The 14,005-nt window shown below is 39.2% G+C and overlaps 3 protein-coding genes across 3 annotated transcripts; 1 reads left to right on the top strand and 2 right to left on the bottom strand.

Moving 5' to 3' along the window:
* Window positions 1-392: 392 nt before the first annotated feature.
* LOC126792095 (uncharacterized mitochondrial protein AtMg00860-like) lies at window positions 393-1,340 on the bottom strand. Its single transcript, XM_050518583.1, has 3 exons — window positions 1,203-1,340; window positions 1,033-1,105; window positions 393-913 (listed from the first exon to the last, which is right to left on the bottom strand). The coding sequence occupies exons 1-3, from the start codon at window positions 1,338-1,340 to the stop codon at window positions 393-395; spliced, it is 732 nt and encodes a 243-aa protein (XP_050374540.1).
* A 7,162-nt stretch (window positions 1,341-8,502) lies between these two features.
* LOC126792094 (putative pentatricopeptide repeat-containing protein At1g09680) lies at window positions 8,503-11,053 on the top strand. Its single transcript, XM_050518582.1, has one exon. It carries the CDS (start codon window positions 8,503-8,505, stop codon window positions 10,207-10,209), a length of 1,707 nt encoding a protein of 568 aa, XP_050374539.1. The 3' UTR covers window positions 10,210-11,053.
* Window positions 11,054-11,161: 108 nt separating this feature from the next.
* On the bottom strand, window positions 11,162-13,023 carry LOC126791277 (peroxidase 45-like). The gene is made up of 4 exons (XM_050517709.1): window positions 12,786-13,023; window positions 12,466-12,663; window positions 12,094-12,259; window positions 11,162-11,839 (listed from the first exon to the last, which is right to left on the bottom strand). The coding sequence occupies exons 1-4, from the start codon at window positions 12,993-12,995 to the stop codon at window positions 11,433-11,435; spliced, it is 981 nt and encodes a 326-aa protein (XP_050373666.1). The 5' UTR covers window positions 12,996-13,023; the 3' UTR covers window positions 11,162-11,432.
* Between the last annotated feature and the right edge of the window lie 982 nt (window positions 13,024-14,005).

Here is a 14,005-nt window from a genome sequence, read left to right as displayed (position 1 = left end):
AAAAGTCTTGTGTCTATAATAAAGATGATCATTGTGAATTGAGAAGTGCTTCCTGCCAGTTCCACCTTGTTTGATCTCAGAAAAAATAACACTAGCCTCTGGATCACTCCTACAAGCCTTCATAAGCTCAGCCAAGAATTGAGGAATAGGAGTAGAGGAAACATCGAGAGCATTCAAAGCAGCATTGTTTTTACCAGCCTTGTAATGTATAGAGTAATCATATCCCATAAGCTTGATTAGCCATTTTTGCTGAGATGGGGTGGTAATTCTTTGCTTTAGAAAATGTTCAATAGCTCTATGGTATGTGTAGATTTGGAAATAGTTTCCTAACCGATAGGGCCTCCAATGTTGATTGCAAAAATTACTGCCATTATTTCCTTGTCGTAAATTGACTAAACTGTGTGCCTTGGAGCCAAAGCTTTACTGAGAAAAGAAACTGGATGGCCATCTTGAGAAAGCACAGCCCCTATACCTTTGTCTGAAGCATCACATTCTACTACAAATTGTATAGAAAAATCTGGAATAGCTAACACAGGAGTTGTCATCAATGCTTCCTTGAGTGATTGAAATGCTTGGGTAGATTCTACACTCCATTTAAAATTATCTTTCTTAAGCATAACAGTAAGGGGTTTGGAAATGCTACCAAAATTCCTTACATACTTTCTATAATAACCTGCAAGGCCTAGAAAACCTCTCAAAGCCTTCAGTGTCTTTGGTTTGTCCCACTGTTTAATGTACTGAATTTTCTCAGGGTCTACTGCAACACCTTCTGCACTAATGACATGGCCTAAATATTCCACTTGTTGAACACCAAAACTGCGCTTGCTTTCTTTGACCTTGAGAGTGTGTTGTTTTAATTTTTCCAAAACTAGCCTGAGGTGTAGTAAATGATCATCCAATGTGGCACTGTAGACTAAGATATCATAAAAACAAACTAGTACACACTTTCTCAACAAATTTCTCAATACATCATTCATTTCAGATTGAAAAGTTGCAAGCGCATTGGTTAAACCGAAAGGCATAACCAAGAACTCATAGTGCCCTGAGTGTGTTCTAAAAGCACTCTTTTGAATGTCTTTTTCAGCCATTCTGATTTCATGATAGCCTGAGAGCAGATCCAACTTTGTAAAAATCTTAGCTCCATGTACTTCATCAACTAACTCATCCACCACTGGAGGGAGGGCAATAGGGACTTAAAAAACCTCAGCATATTCTTCTAATAAGGTTTGGATCTCAAGTTGCAATGTGTTATTGTTCTTGTCATTCCCCGTAGATAGTATTCCCATAGGGCTGACTTCCACCATCACCGCTTCAGTCTCTCTTTTAAGCAACCTAGACATAGCTTTACAGCTAATTACTGAAGCTTGGTGATTAGTCTCTCCCTATAGCTAGGGGTGGACAAACTGACCCGAAAACTGAAAAAAACGGGACCCGAACCCAAACCGAATCCGAAAAAACCGAAATCCGAATCAAACCGAACCGAAAATAAAAAAATCGGACCGAACCGATTTTATTTGGGTTGGGTTTTGGGTTCAGTCCCTTAGAAACCGAACCGACCCGAACAACCCGAAGTCAATGGTCAACGTTACAAAACGACATCATTTTGTCATATTTATAATTTTATATTATTATTATTATTTTTAATAAAAAAAATAGTGTATTCGGCCTCACAGCCGCACCTAATTTCTAACCTAATTGACCTAATGTATAAGAGACGCATTATTTAGCCGTCTTACTTCATTCATAATGCGATAGTTTTATTTTAAACCTAATATAAAGGTTATGATACATTAGTTGACACTTAGGCAATCACAAACTCTAATTCGAAATATTGTCGATCGACACCAGCAAATGTGATCGGTATATATATTTAGGGACCCCGTAAAAATTTCGTCCGTTTTGGACATGGTTTGACCGGTCGTATCTACGGTTAACTAAAAAAGAGGTGTTTTGACATATTGAAACCTCATTGACCGGGGCTTTGCCAAATAGATTTCTTTAGTGCGACCGCGCATGATAGGTAACAAAAATTAGGTGATTTTCAGATATGCAAACGGCTTTCGGCGTTCGCATATTTGTAATAGGTCCTCCCTTATAGTATAATAGTGGTGTTTTCGATGTACCGAAAATTCCGATGGTCAAATGAGGTCCGAATTGGATGAAATTTTTATAGGGTTACTAAATATATATACCGATCACATCGGCTGGTGTCGATCGATCCCTAGAAGTTTCTTTCATATAGTCACTTTATAATGCGATAGTTTTATTTTAAACCTAATATAAAGGTTATGATACATTAGTTGACACTTAGGTGATCGTCAACTCTAATTCGAAATATGGTCGATCGACACCAGCATATGTGATTGGTATATATATTTAGGGACCCCGTAAAAATTTCGTCCATTTTGGACATGGTTTGACCGTTCGTACCTACGGTCAACAAAAAAAGATGCGTTTTCACATAATAAAACCTCATTGACCGGGGTTTTACCAAATAGATTTCTTTAGTGCGACCGCGCACGATAGGTAACAAAAATTAGTTGACTTCAAATATGCAAACGGCTTTCAGCGTTCGCATCTTTGTAATGGATCATCTCTTAGGGCATAATAGTGGTGTTTTCAATTTACCGAAAATTCCGACGGTCAAATGAGGTCTGAATTGGATGAAATTTTTATAGGGTCACTAAATATATATACCGATCACATCGGCTGGTGTCGATCGATCCCTAGAAGTTTTCTTCATATAGTCGCTTCATAATGCGATAGTTTTATTTTAAATCTAATATAAAGGTTATGATACATTAGTTGACACTTAGGTGATCGTCAACTCTAATTCGAAATATGGTCGATCGACACCAGCAGATGTGATCGGTATATATATTTAGGGACCCCGTAAAAATTTCTTCCGTTTTGGACATGGTTTGACCGTTCGTACATACGGTCAACCTAAAAAGAGGCGTTTTCACATAATAAAACATCATTGACCGGGGTTTTCCAAATAAATTTCTTCAGTGCGACCGTGCACGATATGTAACAAAAATTAGTTGACTTCAAATATGCAAACGGCTTTCGGAGTTCGCATCTTTGTAATGGATCCTCCCTTATGGCATAATAGTGGTGTTTTCAATTTACCGAAAAATCCGACGGTCAAATGAGATCTGAATTGGATGAAATTTTTATAGGGTCACTAAATATATATACCGATCACATCGGCTGGTGTCGATCGATCCCTAGAAGTTTTCTTCATTCAGTCGCTTCATAATGCGATAGTTTTATTTTAAACCTAATATAAATGTTATGATACATTAGTTGTCACTTAGGTGATCGTCAACTCTAATTCGAAATATGGTCGATCGACACCAGCAGATGTGATTGGTATATATATTTAGTGACCCCATAAAAATTTCGTTCGTTTTGGACATTGTTTGACCATTCATACATACGGTCAACCAAAAAAGAGGCGTTTTCACATAATAAAACCTCATTGGCCGGGGTTTTGCCAAATAGATTTTTTCAGTGCGACCACACATGATAGGTAACAAAAATTAGGTGACTTCAGATATGCAAACGGATTTCGGCGTTCGCATCTTTGTAATAAGTCCTCCCTTAGGGCATAATAGTGGTGTTTTCGATTTACCGAAAATATCAACGGTTAAATGAGCTCTGAATTGGATGAAATTTTTATAGGATCACTAAATATATATACCGATGATATCAGATAATATCGATTGATTCCAAGAAGTTTCAATCATTTAGTCGCTTCATAATGCGATAGTTTTATTATAAATCTAATATAAATGTATGATACATTAGTGGACACTTCGGCGGTCGATAACTACAGTTCAAAATATGGTCGATCGACACCAGCAGATGTGATCAGTATATATATTTAGGGAACCCGTAAAAATTTCATCTGTTTTGGATATTGTTTGACAGTCCGTACCTTTGGTCAACAAAAAAAAAGGCGTTTTAACATATTAAAATCCTCATTGACCGGGACTTTCCCAAATGGGTTTTTTTGGTGCGACTGCTAGGGGTGGACTTTTAGACACCGAAAAACCGAAAACCGACCAAAACCGTACCGAACCGACACCGAAAAACCGAAACCGAATAAAATCGATCTATCGGTTCCGGTTTTACATCAAATTCAATAGTTTGGTTTCGGTTTGCGGTTTCGTCCATGTAAAAAACCGATCAAACCGAACCGAATTGAATCGACATATATGTATTTAATCATTAATATTTAATATAGTAATATGTGTATATCATGTTTTTATTGACTAAGAGTTACATACGATATACATGATTTTACATGATAATGGTCTCAAAATGTCTAACTTAATTGCTCACAGTCTTTAACTCATTAAATATTACGTTTGGTTAATACTCTATCGTAACTTTGTTGATTTTATTTGTTGTTTCTAACTTATTGCAATCTAGTTTACTTATTTACTACTTTGAAGTATTAAACTTGTAGCTTACTACTTTATTTTGATTGTAACTTTTGTTTTAAGTCAAGTGTGAAAAGTTATTACAAATGATAAGTTATTAACCGAAACCGAACCGAACTGAACCGAATTATAGGTTAACCGAAACCGTGGTTAATAGATATTTTTTTCGGTTTCGGTTTTGAGAAATACAAAACCGAGACCTCGGTTTCGGTTTTCGGTTAGTGCTCTTAAACCGAACCGATGGAACCGAGTCCACCCCTAGCGACTGCACACAATCGGTGACAAAAATTAGGTGATTTTATATATGCAAACGGCTTTTAGTGTTTGCATTTTGGTAATGGGTATTCCCTTATGACATATTCGTGTTGTTTTCGGATAAAAGCCCATCGGGCTTGCGGGACTCGGCGAGCTTTTCGGATCCACGGGCTAAATGATGAGGCATAAGTCAATTAGGTATGGAATAATCATTAGACCATTAGTTTTTCATCTTTATGTTAAATTTTGTACTTTTAAAATTGATATATAATATTACGTATTTTACTTACGGGTAAAACTGAAAAAAAAAACCGAACCGTACGGGTTGGGTTGGGTTGTGGGTCACAGTCTCTAAAATAGAAAAACCGAACCGAACCGAACCGAATTTAAAATTTGGGTTGGGTTATGGGTTTTGTCCAAAACCGAACCGAATGGACCCGTGTCCACCCCTACCTACAGCACATATTTGTCCTGGTATATGTAAAAAGTCATAACCATACTACCAAAATTCTAAGTAATATCGCCTAATGAGCGCAACCACACAACTCCTAAAATAATTTCACAACCAGAGATTGGCAACACATAAAAATCACCTGTGAACACATAATTCTGCACTTGCACTTCAACTCTAGCCAAGCCGCTAGTGTGCATGATAGCACCACTTGCTGATCTGACTCTCAATGGCTGAATTTGTTTGATGGTTGATTTCATCCATTTGAGCAATGCAAGATGTATAAAGTGGTGTGAAGCCCCGTGTCAATCAACACATGCACACTTTTGTTATCAAACACCCCTTTGAGTTGCATAGTATCAGAATCCTCTTGACCTCCCAAAACCTGTAGTTGCAATTCAGGTTCACTTGTGACAATTACTTGAGAACTATCCTATGCAATAACAACAGCCTCATCTGTAACTGGTTGCTCAATATGGTCATCTGATACAATTTCAACCACAAACAACTTTCCTTGATTCCCTTGATTTCTTCTACAGTTGTGGCCAGGCTTCCATGGACTATGACATGCAAAACATTTCTTCTGAGCTCTATGCTCTTCAAATTCAGATTGAGTAAGCCTCAAATGGTTACTAGAAGTATTGGAGCTTGCAGTACCTCTATTATCCCCATAATTTTGCTTCTTAGTAGAGTGATGTGTATTTGCAGGCTGAGTACTTGTAGGTGCAGATGTAGAAAAAATCTTGACATGAGAAGAATGTTTGTGCTGTGATTTCTGACCCCAATCAGTGTCCTTCAAAATGCGAGCTAAGTCGAAAGCTTCATATAGTCTTAGGCCGGAGAGCCTTAACATGACATTTAATCTCCCTCTTCAACCCTTCTATAAAAAAATATCGTAGTGTCTCTTGTGAAAATTCAGGAACACGTCGTGATAACTTCACAAATTGCTCCATATACGCATCTACACTCCCAGTCTGAGACATTCTGCCTAATGCTGCTTGATAATCCCCTGTGGTAAGACCTCTGAATTCCCTCATTAACAAATTAGATAAGCCTTGCCAAGTAAGGGGAAACTCATGTTTAAACAAATACCACCTATCCGAAGCCTTTTTCAGTCAAGTGCATTGCAGCTATGGTTAATTTCTTCTCCTCAGGGACCCCGTAAAAATCAAAGAACTGTTCAGCAGTGTGCAACCATTCAGTAGGATCTCCCCCACTAAAGTGTGCCAATTCCAATTTCATCTGCTTCATGGAAGGTAACAAGTGATCAGATTGCATGTCATGGTGACCAGCCTGATAATGATGCCGAGGGGATGGCAATAGAGGAGGAAATGGTGCTGTATATGGGTTGAAGGAGTGTGACGGTTGATGAGAAGTATATTGGACCTGCTGAGATATAGGATTGTACGTGGAATGATACCCCAGGGAGGAGGTTGTGCGATATGCACTAGGGCCAACTTCACTGTAATGGTTCGTAGGAGCAGAACTATAATTATAGTGTTCATAAGGACCAGATGCATAGCTAAAAGATTGAGAACCATTACCACTCAGCTGAAGATGAGGACTCATGCGAGTATCAATACCTCTCAAACTACTCAAAGAAATAGTACTTTGTGGGCGTAGATCGAGAGGAGCCCTAATAGTAGTATAAAATTGAGCTGATCGTGCACCACTACCCATCGTGAAAGTGGTAAGAAGAATGGTAGTGTGTGGACCAGAAGATGGACCCGTTTCTAGACCCAATATAACCTCATTATGACCCAATTCCTTAAAAGACAAAGGAGTAGTAGTAGAGGGAACAACATTACCACTCTGATATGTGGAGATCGAAGATGCAGCTGGTGGAACAGTGGTTGAGCTATCCAAAAAACCTGGAGGAGGCATTAGCGACGCCGAAAACGTTGAAGAGCTCCTGAGCTAGTCAAGATAGGGATAGATCCGACTGTTAACGACAAATACGATGAGATAGGAGGTGGAGCAAGAGGAGTAGAGCTCTCCGATGACACATGAGGTGGAGCAGGAGGAGTAGATTTCACCTCCATGAGAATTAGACGGAGCTCAGACAAGATCTCGGACTTGAGCGCTGCCATAGAAGACTGAACGCTAGTCAACGACTCTTGAACATCTGCCACCAAACTCTGAACCCTGCCGAGCTGAGCAGAGGTCTTAGTCCTATGAGCCTGTAGAGCCAGCTCAACCTAAGCAACATCAGTGCCTTGAGATGCCATTCCAGTATTGGCCGGAGCTTTGTTTCAGACCATCACCCTCAGAATCGAGGGCTCTGATACCAGATTATTAGGGTTTTATCCCTAACTACTAGGTTTAGAGTAGAATTTAGGACGAGAAATAAGTAAACAATAATTGAAGAACAAATAAGGAAATTGCTGAGAGAAGAAAATATGCTTTAATTCAAATAGGGATATTACAGGCTCAGCTGGATATAAATACAATGACCTTATCATGGAGGACACGTGTTGGAACGACACAGGTCCGAACAGATCATTGCCTTTACCAATTAAACGCTATGTTTAGAAGAGAACAACGATAACTACCAAAAGCTACGGACCATTCCTAAGTCAACGAGGATATTAAGTCAAACACCCTAACATAAGGGTTGAGTTATCAGGACGATGATGGCCTCCATGAGCATTGGGACGTCTACAATTGATTGGGAAAAAACCTTATGTGTCGTCATCGTAATCCAAATTCAAATGCTCTTCGTACTTGAACATGTTGAAGGAGCAAACGACTTTGAGAACTGAGAAGAGACGATGTGTGGGGAATTAGGGTTTTAGAGCTCTCACAAGTCACAACTAATCATACGATGGATATATATATATATATATATAGTTCCTATCCAGAGTGAACCTTCACTCTGAAATTACAGAGTGAAGTTCTAATTTCAGCACACTTTTCGGTCAAAATTTTCATCACAAGTGATTCAATATTTAGGTATGCTATTCAAGATCATCTCTGCAAAATTTCAACCAATTCGGTTATCATTAACGTATTGAAATTAGATTAAATCAATGAACGAATTAAATTTGTTCAACATAAACTGTTCATGTAAATCTCAATTTTGAAAACTCAAACCATTGTCAAATTGAATGAAATTTTGCAGAGATGATCTTGAATAACATACATAAATATTAAATCACTTGTGATGAAAAAATTTGACCGAAAAATATGCTAAAATTGGAACTTCATTCTGTAATTTCAGAGTGAATGTTCACTCTAAATAGGGACTATATATATATATTTTTTTTTTCTTTTTTCTTTTTTTTTTGTGGGATGAGGTTTTACCCGTAACTACCTCAGACGTTGCGCACCCTTGTGTTGCTCTCTATGGCACTCTCTAAAACTCCAAGGAGCAACAATGAGCTTCTCTCCCTCATCTCCACCGCCATCACCACCGCCGCCGCCAACGCAGACCCTCCTCTCACCCTCCGTAAGCTCCTCCCTCCCCTCACCGCCCCTGACCTCATCGACCTCATCAACCTCAACCCCCACTCCCTCTCCCCCAACTCCCTCCTCTCCTTCTTCCACCACCTCTCCTCTTCCACCTCCTTCCGCCACACCCTCCACTCCTACTCCACCATGGCTCACTTCCTCTCCTCCCACCGCATGTTCCCCCAGGCCCACTCCCTCCTACGACTCGTCGTCTCCCGCTCCGGCAAACACTCCGCCTCCTCCGTCTTCACCTCCCTCCTCCATTCCCGAGGTACTCATCACCACTCTGACTACCCCTTTCACGCTTTGATCAAATGTTACACTGATTCCGTGTTTCTCGGGGACGCTGTCCAGTGCTTTAGATTACTTAGGAAGCACGGTTTTCGCATACCCTGTCATGCTTGTGCTCACTTGCTTGACAACATGTTCAAGTTTAACACCCCTGTCGTGTCTTGGGGGTTTCTTTTGGAGGCTTTGGATTCCGGGTTTCCGCCCAATGTGTATAATTTCAATGTTGTGATGCATAAGATGTGTAAGCAGGGTCAGGTCAGAGAGGCCCGGCGAGTTTTCGATGAGATTGGGATCAGGGGTTTGAACCCAACTGTGGTAAGTTTCAATACTTTGCTTAATGGGTATTGTAAGTGTGGGAATTTAGAGGAGGGTTTTAAGTTGAAGAGGGATATGGAGGGGAGAGGAATGCGTCCTGATTTGTTTACTTATAGTGTTTTGATTAATGGGTTGTGTAAGGAAGGCAGGTTAGATGATGCGAATGGGGTGTTTGATGAAATGTGCGCGAGGGGTTTGGTTGCGAATGACGTCATATTTACTACTTTGATTGATGGGATGTGTAAGAATGGGAAGCTTGATCTGGCGCTGGAGATGTATCAGAAGATGTTGCGGAGAGGGATCAAACCGGATATAGTTATGTACAATACACTCATAAATGGTCTGTGCAAGGTTGGCGATATGAAACAAGCTAGGAAGCTTGTTGACGAGATGAATACGAGAGGTTTCAAGCCTGACAAGATCACTTATACTACGCTTATCGATGGATGCTGCAAAGAGGGAGAAATAGAATCGGCCTTAGAGATAAGGAAGCAGATGATTAAGGAAGATATTGCACTTGACAATGTAGCTTTCACAGCCCTTATATCAGGATTTTGCAGAGATGGAAGAATCAGTGAGGCAGAAAAAATCTTAAGGGAGATGTTGAAGGCCGGCATGAAGCCTGATGATGCCACTTATACGATGGTCATTGATGGATTTTGCAAGAAGGGCGATGTTAATATTGGTTTTAAGTTGCTCAAGGAAATGCAGGGTGATGGTCGCGTACCAAGTGTTGTGACCTATAATGTGCTTATGAATGGATTATGCAAGCAAGGACAGATGAAAAATGCAAATATGCTGTTGAATGCTATGATTAATGTTGGGGTGGTCCCAGATGATATTACGTACAACATTCTATTGGAAGGACATTGCAAGCATGGAAGTTCAGGTGACTTTGAGAAGCTATGGAGTGAGAAAGGAGTTCTTGATTATGCTTCATATAATTCGCTAGTAAGTGATATAAATAAATCTTCAAAAAATCGTCAGAAGAAATGATTGCTTCAAGTGTGAGAAGTAAGGAATTTACTCATATCAAATGGGGGGTTCATTTGGTGATCAGAAAAGTTAGTTCATGAAAGACTTGGGATCACCGAAGAAATGAATGAGTAGAGAGAAGTCATTCATCAGTGCAGTGCTTCCCCTTTAACACAGGAGCAGACTACCGTATTATACAAAAAGCTGTTGGTATACGGTTGTCATGTTCCATTTCTATTAAAGTTGTGTAACCGTGGAAGATGAAGTGAAGTAGAATATCCTTGGGCTTAGCATCAAGTCTCATAGTGTTGCAATGGATTTTGCAGAGAGATAGGAATCATCGAGGCAGGAAAATTTGTGTTAAAGGCCGGCATGAAGTCTGATGATGCCACTTATGAGATGTTCATCGATGGGTTTTGCAAAACGGGTTTTGTTAATATTTGTTATAACTTGCTTGAGAAAATGCAGGGTGATGGTCACATACCACATCTTGTGACCTATGAATCGATTTGCAAGCTAGGACAGATGAAAAAAGTGAATTAGCAGTGTGACATCGGACCACCTAGTTAGTAGATATACCGGACCCTCTCAACTAAGCATGTGTTTATCAGGTGCCAGATCAGGCTCAGGTTCGTCAGAGTTTAAAACCGGTTGAGTTTATAGAAAAATGAACATGCATTGTTGCTTATGTCTCTCGAAGTACTGGAGCCTTGACCCCGATATTGGAGTAAATTATGCATGATTGTTCTCCTAATCTCCTTGATTATTCATGCAAACATGTAAAAGTCATTAGCTATTTTATCTCGTTTATTTTGTTTAATTGAGAAGGATTCTGCTGGTGAATAGGTTTCTTCCTACTAACATTAGTAAACATCGTATACTTATTGTTTATAGCTATCTAGATAGATTTGGCTTTTGGAGCCAATGCTTGAGATTCTATCGTATTAGAGCATCAGTTTCTATTTTTGAAAAATTTCTTATGCTTCCCCATACCAGCATTAGCTTGCTGAATTTATTCCATTGCTAGAAGTGCATTATTTGGTAAACAAGTGAGCTTCTTGCTGTAAACTAAGAGCTACTTATTTTCTAAAGCCACGAAAACATGAAACTGAAACATTATCCATGGCCTCACTTACAAATGAATCAACTCTCAAGATATATGTATATATCCCAAAAATTCAAATCATTATGCATAAAAAAAACATGTTCACTCCATCCGAAGCTATTTCGAAGCTCCTTTACTTCTAGTTTGGACGGGTGCAGTCACGCCGAATCTCCCCTCGACTTCCAGTTAGAACCCCAACTCTGCCTAACTTGGTCATGGCCTGCACAAAAGCCTGGTTAAAAGCAGCATTGCTTGATGCAAATGTGTTGACAGTAGGCCTTGATCTTGAATCCGTAAACAGTATCTGGTCAGAGGTGAATAGACCCTTTCCTTGCTGAAGGTTCTGGAAGTAAGCATTGTCAAATTTCTGAGGTGTGGTTGGGTCCATGTTAATGGCAATTCTGGGATCCACGTTAACGGGGCACATCTGTCTAAGCTGCAATGCATACCCTGAGTCAAGTGTTGGGTCGATACGATTTGCAGGGCTAAAGTTGTAGATTCGTTTGGAGAAGCGGTTGCAATGTGAGAATCCAAGTGTGTGCGCGCCTGAGAATAGCACACAAGAAGTTAGAAAAACAACTTGAATATCCTAGTTACTCACACACACACACACACAAACATTAATGTTATGTAAGAATGTGTGACAGAGGTAATCTTTGCTTGCTGGACAGTTTGACATGTTATCTCGTCACACTGTATAGCAGTAGTTTCATAGATGCCTGCAAATTATCTGGCAAGAGAATATTAACTTGTGTGACAACATCAATCAAAAGCTGAAAGAAAAAGAAGACTATAGCTACCTGATAGTGCAATCATGTCAGTCTGGGAGAGACCATGAGTGCTAAACATGGTGTTAAGCTGGTCTAGATTGAAAGTAGGATGAGGAAGACGCCTTTGAACACTTGCAATAGTCGACACTCTTCCATCGCGTCTACCCAATTCAACTGAATACGATGGCCCCCCGGACTGCATATGACATAGTTTCATCATATAAAACTTATGGGAGTATTTTAATAGGACAATGCTTCATTACAGAAGAATAATTGTAGTGGTTAGACTAGGCATAAGTTTTAGTCACATTCCTTTGTTTACTTTCGAAAAGCTTATGTGCTTTTCTCAAGTCCAACCTTAACAACAGAAATGAAAGTGACTGCATAAGAAACTTTCCGTACCAATCTCACAACATCTCTAGTTGCCAGGGCAAGTATATCTGCACAAGAAACTTTGTTTCTACAGTTAGGATCATTATCAACTGCAGCCTTGGCTTTGATCACGGTGTCAAATCCATCTCCGGCGAGGGAAAGGTTATCCGGGTGATCCTTCTCACCATTATTACTTGGGGACTGAATCATCACTGAAGCATCACAACCCTGTATAACACAGGCATAAGCTGTTATAGAAATGACCAACATTGTAATATCAACCTAACAATGAACAAACATTATCTGCATCGGAACTAAAATAAGGAACTCGAAAAGGTCCAGCTACTAACCCGAACAAAGCAATCGTGGAAGAAGAGTCGAAGAGTGGCTGGAACAGTCACAAAAGTCTGCTGAAATTTTTTCGAGACAGCTGAGCTGACTAAGGACTCAACATTTGGACATGTGCCCCTATAGAAGTCTGTCCTAAGCTGAGCAGAAACTGTTCCAAAGAGCAAAGGAAGAAGAAAGACTGAAAGAACAATGAAACTACGAGCTTCCATGTTATTCTTTATGAGCTGTTGATGTTTAAGTGTAATGTGGGACTAGAGGCCTATTTAAACAACAAACATAAGGAAAAGTCCAACAAAAACCAAAGCGTATAGGAAAAGTAGTGCTGTTAAAAAACGAAGAACAAGGGTCTGGACCTATTCTATGATGTCCTGGCAACTAAATTATATACTAAATTATTTCTTAGTTTGGAGATATGGGTTGAGAGAGCTGATTAAGTATTATACCATGTTCTAGCACATGGAAAGAAGTCATATGTATAGATATTTGGTAAATATGTGTTACAAATGATTGGATTGTTTGGAGGGAACTTGTTCGCAAAAATGGTTTTTAATCTCTCTAGCTGGGGATTGTAGAATCATGACAGGCTAAAAAATGCATATGAATGGAGACACCTAAAAGAACACAGGCCAATTCAATTTAAAATCTAGGAGCAATTTGGAATAAGACTGATCCAGCCACCTAAAATAATGCTTGTTTCTTCTAAAATAAAATAAAAGGCTTGTTAACTAAAAACACTCAACCACCCAAAAGAAGTAAGAACAAAAATGTATTACTATTGTAACCTCTAGCATGAATACAACTGTTTATAATAACAATTAGGATACAATTTTGTGTGTATATATATAGGGCCCTTCCACTAAGGGATCTTTTTTTGGTATATCAAATTGATAGCTTATTAACCAACTTTTCGATTACATTTCCATATTTCCACTGTTCAAGTGTTAAGGTCTAATGTATAGATCACCTCTATAAAATTTCAGTCAAAATGATGATCGTTAAGGTATCAAACTTGGTGAAAGCAATGGACGCGTCAAATAAGAACCGTTCATGCTTAAAAGTTTAAATTCTCATTTTGCATGCCTTAACAATCTCCAAGTTTTCTGAAATGTTACAGAGGTACACATTAAACCCTGAAATTTGAACGGTGGAGATGTTGAAATGTAATCAACAAATTGATCAAGTAACCTATCCCTTTTTTTTTACCTAAAAAATGGATTCC

Source organism: Argentina anserina, chromosome 4 (genome assembly GCF_933775445.1).
Source record: "Argentina anserina chromosome 4, drPotAnse1.1, whole genome shotgun sequence".
Lineage (NCBI taxonomy): Eukaryota > Viridiplantae > Streptophyta > Magnoliopsida > Rosales > Rosaceae > Argentina > Argentina anserina.
Note: the sequence above shows the minus strand (reverse complement) of the source record. Positions and strands in the feature narration are given on the sequence as shown.